This window comes from Egretta garzetta, unplaced genomic scaffold (assembly GCF_000687185.1).
Source record: "Egretta garzetta isolate BGI_Z169 unplaced genomic scaffold, ASM68718v1 scaffold145, whole genome shotgun sequence".
Classification (NCBI taxonomy): Eukaryota; Metazoa; Chordata; class Aves; order Pelecaniformes; family Ardeidae; genus Egretta; species Egretta garzetta.
The window spans coordinates 1,342,772-1,351,797 of record NW_009259687.1 but is presented as its reverse complement, the minus strand read 5'-3'; the positions used below and the strand labels follow the sequence as shown (position 1 = coordinate 1,351,797).

The 9,026-nt window shown below is 59.9% G+C and overlaps 1 protein-coding gene across 2 annotated transcripts; it reads right to left on the bottom strand.

Annotated features, from left to right (window-relative positions):
* Positions 1-402: 402 nt before the first annotated feature.
* LOC104126288 (E3 ubiquitin-protein ligase HECTD3) lies at positions 403-8,942 on the bottom strand. Of its 2 annotated transcripts, none has more exons than XM_035894182.1 (19): positions 8,854-8,942; positions 8,198-8,290; positions 7,634-7,766; positions 6,760-6,873; positions 5,609-5,691; positions 5,195-5,360; positions 4,547-4,628; positions 4,090-4,272; positions 3,945-3,994; positions 3,760-3,824; positions 3,380-3,483; positions 2,979-3,098; positions 2,762-2,851; positions 2,463-2,669; positions 1,774-1,903; positions 1,236-1,310; positions 877-958; positions 696-767; positions 403-542 (listed from the first exon to the last, which is right to left on the bottom strand). In XM_035894182.1, the coding sequence occupies exons 2-19, from the start codon at positions 8,220-8,222 to the stop codon at positions 458-460; spliced, it is 1,866 nt and encodes a 621-aa protein (XP_035750075.1). In that variant the 5' UTR covers positions 8,223-8,290; positions 8,854-8,942; the 3' UTR covers positions 403-457. The 2 variants fall into 2 exon arrangements, with proteins under 2 accessions (XP_035750075.1, XP_035750073.1); XM_035894180.1 differs by lacking the exon at positions 8,854-8,942 and adding an exon at positions 7,138-7,253 and having other exon boundaries at positions 8,198-8,846.
* Positions 8,943-9,026: the final 84 nt, after the last annotated feature.

Here is a 9,026-nt window from a genome sequence, read left to right as displayed (position 1 = left end):
CGCTGGGTGCATTGGGGACGGATCGCAGGATGCATTGGGGGGCAGATTGCAGGGTACATTGGGGGCAGACTAAAGGGTGCATGGCAGGGGGTCAGTTTGCAGGGTGCATTGGGGGGTCAGTTTGCAGGGTGCACGGAAGGGGGGCAGTCTGTAGGGTACATTGGGGAGGGCAGTTTGTGGCCACGCTCCCTGCACACACCATGTCCAGGGAAGGGACAGGACCCATAGCCCCCATGTGCACGCCCTGCTCTCCACCCTACAGCACCCTCGGCCAGCAAAGCACCCAGCAGGCAGTGCCATGCTGGCCCCCCAGTTGTAGGACTGGCCAAATGTGCTCCAGTCCCAGCCCTCAAGAAGCACGGACACAAAGAGGATGGCAAGATCTGGCCCTGCAGTTTTATTGAACCCGGTGTCCCTGGGGTGGGCAGCTCTCATGGCATGGGGTACCTGGGGGGCCTCATTCAGACCAGGGATCCTTGTCGGTGTCGATGGTCATGCAGTTGTACACAGCATACCGCAGCATCTCCTCACAGGTCTTGGCCCTGGTTGGGGGGACACTGGGTCACAGCCGTGACGGGCACTGAGAGCCCCACACTTCCCTCCCTGCACCTGCCCAGATGAACCTGGGAGGGGACCCCAATGACAGCCCCAGGGAAGGGGGAACGTCCCCGTCCCCTGTCCCCAGCTCGACTCACGAGGAATAGTTGGGCAAGTAGAAGCTGCAGGAGCATGTGGAGGCCTGTGGCATCATGTCCAATCTGTTCGAGCTTGGGAGAAAGGAGAGAGAGTCAGACCCCGGCATGGTGCAGGGACCCCGGCATGGTGCAGGGACCCCGGCATGGTGCAGGGACCCTGGCACGGGCAAGATGGACTCACTTTATGACTTCTGGGTAGACAGTGATCTGAACCGGGAGGCGGCTCCGGCCAGTGACGAACTTGAGGAAGCGGCTGAGATCCTCTGAGGGGAAGGACAGGGCTCAGATCTCAGGGACAGGGACGGGACCATCCCAGTCACTGCTGTCACCACAGGGTCTGCCCTTACAGAAGCATTCCAGGAGCACAGGGGAAAGGCTAAGGGATGCTCTTAGCATCCCAGGAGGGAGCAGACAGGATGACCCCAGCCAACTCCCAGGGGAGTATCTAGTGAGCATCCCCAGGGTGCAGGGCAGTGGGCACCCCATCCCCTGGCCCACCCTACTGCACATGAAGAGCAGGAAAGGCTTGAAGTCGCTCACCGCTGGTGAAGTTGTCAAGTGCCTCCAAGAAGTTCTGGATACGGGTGTCATTGGAGGAAAAGTCCTCAAATGTGACTGCAATGAGGAACATGCAACAGCTTCCTTAGAAACTCCCAGCAAAGCAAATTAATGCAGGACACATCCAACACACCCTTCTGTGAGAGTTCAGGGTGGAGGCAAGAGAGGAGGAGACCTTCCGCTTTCAGTGAGCCCTTGCGAGCCCCCGGCACCCCAAGTGGGGCTGGCACCCAGCGCAAAGGCAGGTGGAGAAACAGGGGTCCCAGTTTGCAGGGTGGACATTCACCTCTGCTCACAGTTGCTGAGGACCAGAGCATGGACCAGTGGGGTCTGCAGCTAAACCTGAAGCATCCCAGCCTTACCCAGGAACCCTCTGGCTCATCCTTCCCCAGGCTCCCTGACACCCCATGACCAGGGGCTCAGCATGGGTCAGGATCCATGCACAGGATGAGCACTGTCAAGGGGAGCCCCTGCCCACACAGGGGGCCGGGAGCAGCTTTGGGCTGGTCCTGGCACTTACTGAACTTCCGCAGTTCAGCCACTGTGATCTCGGGGTCCCCACAGACCTTCTTCTCCAACTGCTGCCAGGTGAGCAGGTCCAGCACAGGCTGGGGCACCACGCGGAGCAGCCCGGCACGCATGGCTGCGATCTGGGGGGGCACAGGAGGGATCCCACATCACTGTGGCAGGTCTGAGCCCAGGGCAGCCAGCCAGGGCACTGCGGGCAGGGACCACAGAACCCCAAAAGGGATCCCCAGGGCTCATGGACATTCTGGGCATGGGAAGCACAGAGAAACCACCCAGCCAGAGCTGGTTTTGGGGACACCTTTTGCAGCCACCACAGGTATCACAGAATCATAGAATCCTAGGTTGGAAGGGACCTCAAGGATCATCTGGTCCAACCTTTCTAGGTCAAAGCACAGTCTAGACAAGATGGCCCAGCACCTTGTCCAGCTGAGTCTTAAAAGTGTCCAATGTGGCAGAGTCAACCACTTCCCTGGGGAGATTATTCCAATGGTTGACTGTTATAATTCTGAAAAATTTCCCTCTCATGTCCAATCGGAATCTCCCCCTTGCCCTCTCCATGTGACTCCTTGTAAAAAGGGACCCTCCATCTTCTTTGTAGCTACCTCTTAGGTACTGGTACATGGTGATGTACCAGGAGGGCTTGCCATAGGGGCAGGGTCCTCTTGGAGCCACTCCAGTTACCTGCTCCTTGCTCTCCTCTAGCCGAGCCTTCTGCACCAGGTGGATGAACTCCTTGCGGTCCTCGTAGCGCACCACGGTGCTGCTGCCATTAGGGATCAGCTCTACCACATGCTGGTCGCTCTGCACCACCGTGTAGGTCAGCTCTTTGCCGAACATGAACTCGAAGGCTTCCCTGTCCACCCTCTCCAGCATCTCCAACAGCTTCACCTGCAACCCCAATGGGCCAAAGCCATCACAGCAGAGCCAGAGCAGCCATGGGAGCGCACAGCGCTGCCCTGCTGGCCACCAGCCCCACTCACCAGCTCCGAGTCCACAGCAGCGAAGTCCTTGCTCCAGCTGACCTCCTCCCCTGCCAGCTGCTTCCACACCAGTGCTGGCAGAGACAGGATCTGCCAGAAGGAGCAAAGACGTATGTCCTCCCCGTGTCTCTCCTCCACCTGAGGGCAGCCCCTCTGCCCAAGACATCAAGCGCCCATCAAGCCCCATCACCGGCTGGGGAGGCTCTGCTGTACTCACCAGGAGCTCCTTGCTCCTCAAGGCTGCTCCTATCAGCTGCCCGATCCACTCGTACTTGGGGAAGTCCTTGCAGGAGGGGTTGGGGACATACATGTCCCTGGTGTCACTGCTGCTGTTACCCTGCAGGAGAGAGGCTTGGGACCTGCAGACACAGATGCAACCAGTGCAGCATGGTCCTTCCTGCAGCCTCCCACTCCATCACCCCTCTGCCTGCCTCTCCTGCCTTTTACACCCCTCCAAGAGATCTCCACCACCTGGCTACAAGCAGTCCACCCAGCCAATAGCCCTGCAAGTGTTAAGACAGGACTAACACCCCAAAATATTGCAACTGAAGGACAAGCCTCCAGGGTCTACTGGATTTCCTCCCAGGGCTGGGACAGGCAGACAGCAGGGTGCCAAACCTGGTTGGAGGTGCGCACGAAGAAGGGCAGGGGCACGGGGACATCACCCAAGCTGGGACACAGCTCCTCTGACACGTCCGACAGGCTGTCCCGAAAACCGCCGCCTGCAATGGAGGCAGAGGCTGGTTAGTGCCTGACACACTGGGGCCAGACGCTGAGCCACAGGATCCGGCCAAGGCACCCCCTCTCCATGGGGCAGGGGCAGCACTGGGGGCATAGGGGAGATGCGGGGGCTGCCCCACGTGTGCAGAGTGGGGCTGCCTCTTGCAGAGCAGCTGGGACAGTGTGGGCACCCCATCGCAGTGGGCAACCCACCAAGCTACCCCCCAGGCATGAGAAAGCCCAGGGGAGAGCCCCAGGCAGGAGGGGAGAGCTCTCACCGCCATCAATGACGCCCTCGGTGATGAACTCGCACTCCCACCACTGGATGTAGCTCGTGGGCCACCTGTGGGGAAGCAACAGCCCCATGTACCCCACCTTCTCCGAGAGGGCCAGCAGTACCTGGCATCCACTCGCACCCCACTCTAGGGAGGTGACACCCCACAAATGTGGCGTGAAGACCTACCTGTAGTCTAGGGGCTGATTATTCTTGGAAGATCTGAGGCCTTCATACAGCTGGAGAGGAGCAGAGTGGAAAGGGGATGAGATGCAGTGAGAGCAAGCAATGTTGCATCAGCAGGTACCCGGCGCAGGGCATGGCATTGCCATACCTGGGTGAAGACAGTGTTCCTGCAGCTGGGGTCCAGCGCGGGGTTGGCACGGTGCTGCCGGGCCAGGTGCCGGTTGATGTGCAGCTTTGGCAGGGTGTGAGGGGGGGTGCTCTCCGAGGACTGGAGACAGTGGGTGATGAGGGCTGTGCTCTGCTTGGACAGCAGCAGGAACGGCTTCATGCTCTAGCAGGTGATGAGCAAGGATGGTTAGGGGCCTGATCATGCCACCGCATGCCCTCTTTCCCCCTCCCCAAGCACAGCCCCCGGTGTTGCAGGGGATACTCAGCTCCTCCATCCCCCCAGCAATGCCCAGCATAAAAGCTCTCAGCATGAGCCCTGGGCTGATCTGTCCCCATAGGATCAAGGGGGACACACCACAGTCCCTGGGGAAACCAGCCGAGCTCATGACAAGATGCTTCTACCAGTACCATCACAGGCGAGCCCAGCAAACGCTCACCCTGAGTGCATTGAAGGTGCCAATGCTGTCCTCAGAGAGGGGGACCAGGTAATGCAGGACACTGTCCAGGAGCTGGACGAACCTGGAGACCAGAGAGGAGCAGCATGAGGATGCGAGCGGGTTGGCGGATGTCTCAAGCCCCATACGCCCATGGCATTTCCCTGCAGACAGCCCCAGGCACGTGCTGAGCCTGGGTGCCACACTCCCTGCACGTGAGTCTGCTCCAGACCCTGCTGCACAAAGGAGAGCGCCCAAGAAGCAGCCTCTGGCCAAGCACTTTATTTTGTACCCCTCAAGAAAAAACTGCAAACAAGGGCAGCCCAGCCCACACCACAGCACCGCAGCTGACCCTGCAGAGGGGCTCTTCATGGGGCCAGTGCTGACCCCAGCCCGGGGCTGCCCTGCAGGGCAGCAGGGTGGGAGACTCCACTCTGCAGGTTCCCCTTGCCCCGTGCCAGCAGCGTGCTCCCCAGGCACTGGAAGCAGCTGTGTTCAGATGGGGAGCAGCAAATCAAAGTCCCTGCTGCACATGGGAAAGGAGCTGGCAGACTTTAAGCAAGACACGTGCAATCCCCTGCTAGAGGCCAGGGCACAGTCCTTCTCGGGGCCCGGGCTCACTGAGGGGACAGTACCATCCCAGTGCTGTACCTCTGAATGAGCACGGCCCGCCGGTACAGCACGTCGGTGTCCACCCCTTCCAGGAGAGGATAGCGCACCAGCCGGGCTGGCTGGAATATGTCAGCGTTGAGGATCAAGTCCCACTCCCAGAAGGACTTGATCTTAATCCCTCGCAGGCGGACATTGTACCCTTGTTCTGCCAAGAAAGGACAGCGATGCTGCATGCACGGATGCAGTTGTGCGGCCGGCATGGCTCAGATGCTGCAACTGGGGGCAAGGAGCCTCCAGAGCCTGTGGCATCCCAAACGAAGTTCATTCCCCAGCTTTTCGTCCAACAGTCCCCAAAAAGCAGCCGGTGTGGCAGGAAGAGCCACAGGTGCCGGGACCAGCTGCAGGTTTAGGGCTGGGTTGGGCTGGCAGCCCCCGTCCGCAGCGCAGGCTCACCCCGGCACTCCAGGATGCGGATCTCCAGCACCGGCAGGTGAGTCTTCATGTCGCGGAGGATGCAGACGTCCCGGTAGCTGTTCCTGCACACAGCACGGAGGGAGATGGCAGAGCTGCGAGGCACAGACACCAGCGAGGCGGCCGGCGAGGCACGGGCCACTCTGGCTCCCCAGCTGAGGATGCGCCTCCCTCTTTGCTATGCAGCAAAAGCCCCCCCACCTCACCGGGGCTGCAGCAGAAAGGGACCAAGCACAAAGAAGACACCGTCAGAGGCATAGAGACATCCTGAAGAAGGCAGAAGCCACATCCAAAGAGCCAGAAAAGAGCATAAATTCAAAGCAGAACAGAAAGGCAAGATGGCTGAGAGCACATCGCTGTTCCCGGGGGGTCCCGACACATCTTGCATCAGTTCAAACCATCCTTCAAGCTGAGCTGGACACACGAGGGTGATGTGTTTTGAAGGAAACAGGGATTTGTAGAGATGAGCGATCTGGTAAGTGATTCACTTGTATTTCCAAAGCCTTTGGCAAGGTCTCGTCAAAGACCTACAGGCACATGGGGATAAAACACTGCCACTGCCCAGACACAGTGAGGAGTTGGCTCCTGCCACCAGGAAAGAGACCTCAGAGGCCTCATGGATGCTTCTTCAAAGACAAATCACACCACTCAGCCAAAAAAAAGCAAACAGGCAAGTTTTGGGGAAGGAGATCTTCGTACCCCTGTGTAAAGCCCTGCCTGCCTCGAAAAGTGTGCAGAACCAGAGCGAAGAGGGAGAGGTGAAGCACCCCAGAACTTCTCAGCTACAGCACAGCAGAGATGCTCAGAAAGGAGACGGCAGTAGCACGTGTCCCCAGAAGCAAGGAGGAGGCGGAAGAAGAGGAAAGACCCCCAAAGTCACCAAGCAGGAGGAAGCACGCTGCAGCCCAGTTGCTGCAGCACGGATGAGGAGCAGGAGTGGAGACGAAGGTGCTCAGCTGGCACGTGGAGGCGGGGGGCACCACACTTGCGGGGACAGATGTAACCTGCATCCAGAGCCACTGTCACCACCAGGTAACTCCGGACTAACCCCAGCCCTTTCCTTAGCATTTGCTCGGGATGCAGAGACAGTTTGGCCCAAGCCGGACCCAGGCTGCTCCTCGCTGATTACTCACTCGTTAATAAGGACGGTTCTCAGGTGCTGCAGCCTGTTCGGTGCCCCGCCATACACAGCCACCCGCCTGGGTATGTAGGAGATGGCCTGCCCATCCAGCATCAGCCACAGCTTCCTAGGGACAAGAAGAGCAATGGGCAGCGTTGTCCTCCCTTCCTGAGCTGCCTGGGCATGGAGATGCCCCTGGAGATGTCCCAGAGCTGGGGGCAAGTCTATGTCCTCCTGGAGTGCATCTGGCAGCATCTGCCCCCCATCTGAACCCCAAGCCCCCAGCTGCACCCCAGGGAAAGCTGCTTTCAAGAGGAAGATGGTGTTTTGCCCCACACCCTGCCTGTCCCTGGCACAGCTACCAGAAGGAGGGGACACCCTGAAGTCTCACTTGACAATGGCGCCTTTCTTCATATTGAGCCGCACCCAGTGCTGCCCCGGCGGCCCTCTGCTCTCCCAGAAGGTGTACGTCTGGTTGTCAGTCAGATGGGCTGCACAGCAGTCCTCCTGCAAGAGTGCAGCAAGCAGAGGGAGGGAGATGAGCATCACTAAGCACACCATGGCCACCACCGGGATGGGTCCTGTGAGGCCAGAGGAGGTCAGGACCAGGCCAGCCGCCCAGTTTGCTGGGCTGCAGGTGGATGGTGGCTCCTGCAGCAAGAAAGCTGGGCATGGCCATGGACCCCTCGCGGCACCCCAGAGACACAACGGGGTTTTGCTCCAGAAGCCCAACTACTCACAGCTTTGCTAGAGCAGCAAAACACCACCACCATCCCCTGCCCCTCACAGAGGGGACAGCCACTGCCAGCCACTCCTCCCCACAGCTGCAGTGATGCTTGTGTGTCTCATGCTGATTTTAAGCCGTGGAGGAGCCCCGCTATACACACCGTCTCTGAGGAGACCTCGACACTGCTGAGGTGCTCCTTGATGCAGTCCCTGCGCTGCAGCTCCTCCTCACTGTAATACAGGAAGCGCCCCAGCTCCATGTCATGCTCATAGCTCCAGCCCGGGGGCACGGACCTGCAGGGGGGGGTCTGTGTCAATGGGATGGGGGGACCAGGTTGCACCCCAAACCTGCCCACCAGCACTGTGCAGGTGCCCCAGCTCAGATTGTCCACAGCATCTCATGGTCACCACATTGGGATGTGCTGGGCAGCTGTCCCCGCCGCAGGCAGATGGCATGGCTGTATCTCACCACCACCACGATGGGTGTTTATGGCCACCCCAGCCCAGTGGGAATAACACCACATGGTCACTCTGATGCTCCGTGGAGCAAAGGCCATCTTCACTCGAGCAGCATTGAATGGTATCAATGTAAAAAGCATCTCATAGCACTCATCCTCCCCACTCCCAACCCTGAAGTCAGTCCTGGCCCCACAGGCATGTCCACCAGGCCTCAGCTGGCCATCCCTTGGGGTGCTACAGTACCGCTCTAGGACACACATTCGTACCGAAACTTCTGCACTGCGGCCTCATCCTGCTCTACGAGTCTGGGCTTCGCTCCCAGGCGCATGGAGTACGTCAGGTCCACCGCTTGTTCCCAGCTGGAGCAGCACCAGCAGAGGAGTCACACAAGGGAAAAGATGAGTCAGTGGTCAGCACACCCAAGCGTTACTGCCTTAGCCTGGAGTGGAGGCAGCAGCAGCTGGGGACCAGTGACGGCACCCAGGAGCTGCAGGAACAGCTGCAGGAGGGATGACAGGGTCCCTGCACCCAGGGGCAGGCTGGGGCAGAATGGGGAAATCCACCCCTGCACGCGGCCTTCTGTCGTGAAAATCAAATACGAGCTCTCTCATCACTGCGCTACCGCCACGACATCGCTCAGCCCAAAGCCGGGTGCCTCAGAACCGCCCTGGCATCACCTTTATCCTGCGCAGATGCTGCCACAAGCAAACAGGATTACCCTACGGGGGGGCACCCTCAGGCCCGCAGGCGGCCCGGTAGGGATGTGGCCCACCTGCGCTGGAGGGGGCGAGGGGGTCTGTGCTGGACGTGCCCAAGGGATTTGGGGTGGTTGGGTCACACGTCCTCCGTGGGTACCGGCCGCACGCGCCCCCGGGCCCACAGCCCGGTCCCGATCCGGGGTGCAGCAGGGCTGGGACCATACCTGACCACGGGTTTATAATCAACCCCGAGCGTTTGGTGCTGCCACCGGATCTTCTCCACGGACTCGACCGGCACCAACTTATCTCCTCCCCCTCCAAACCTCTGCGCCAGGAGCCAGCCCTCAGCCAGGTCGCGGCTGCCCGGGAACGCCTCCAGCTGCTCCTGAAAGCACAG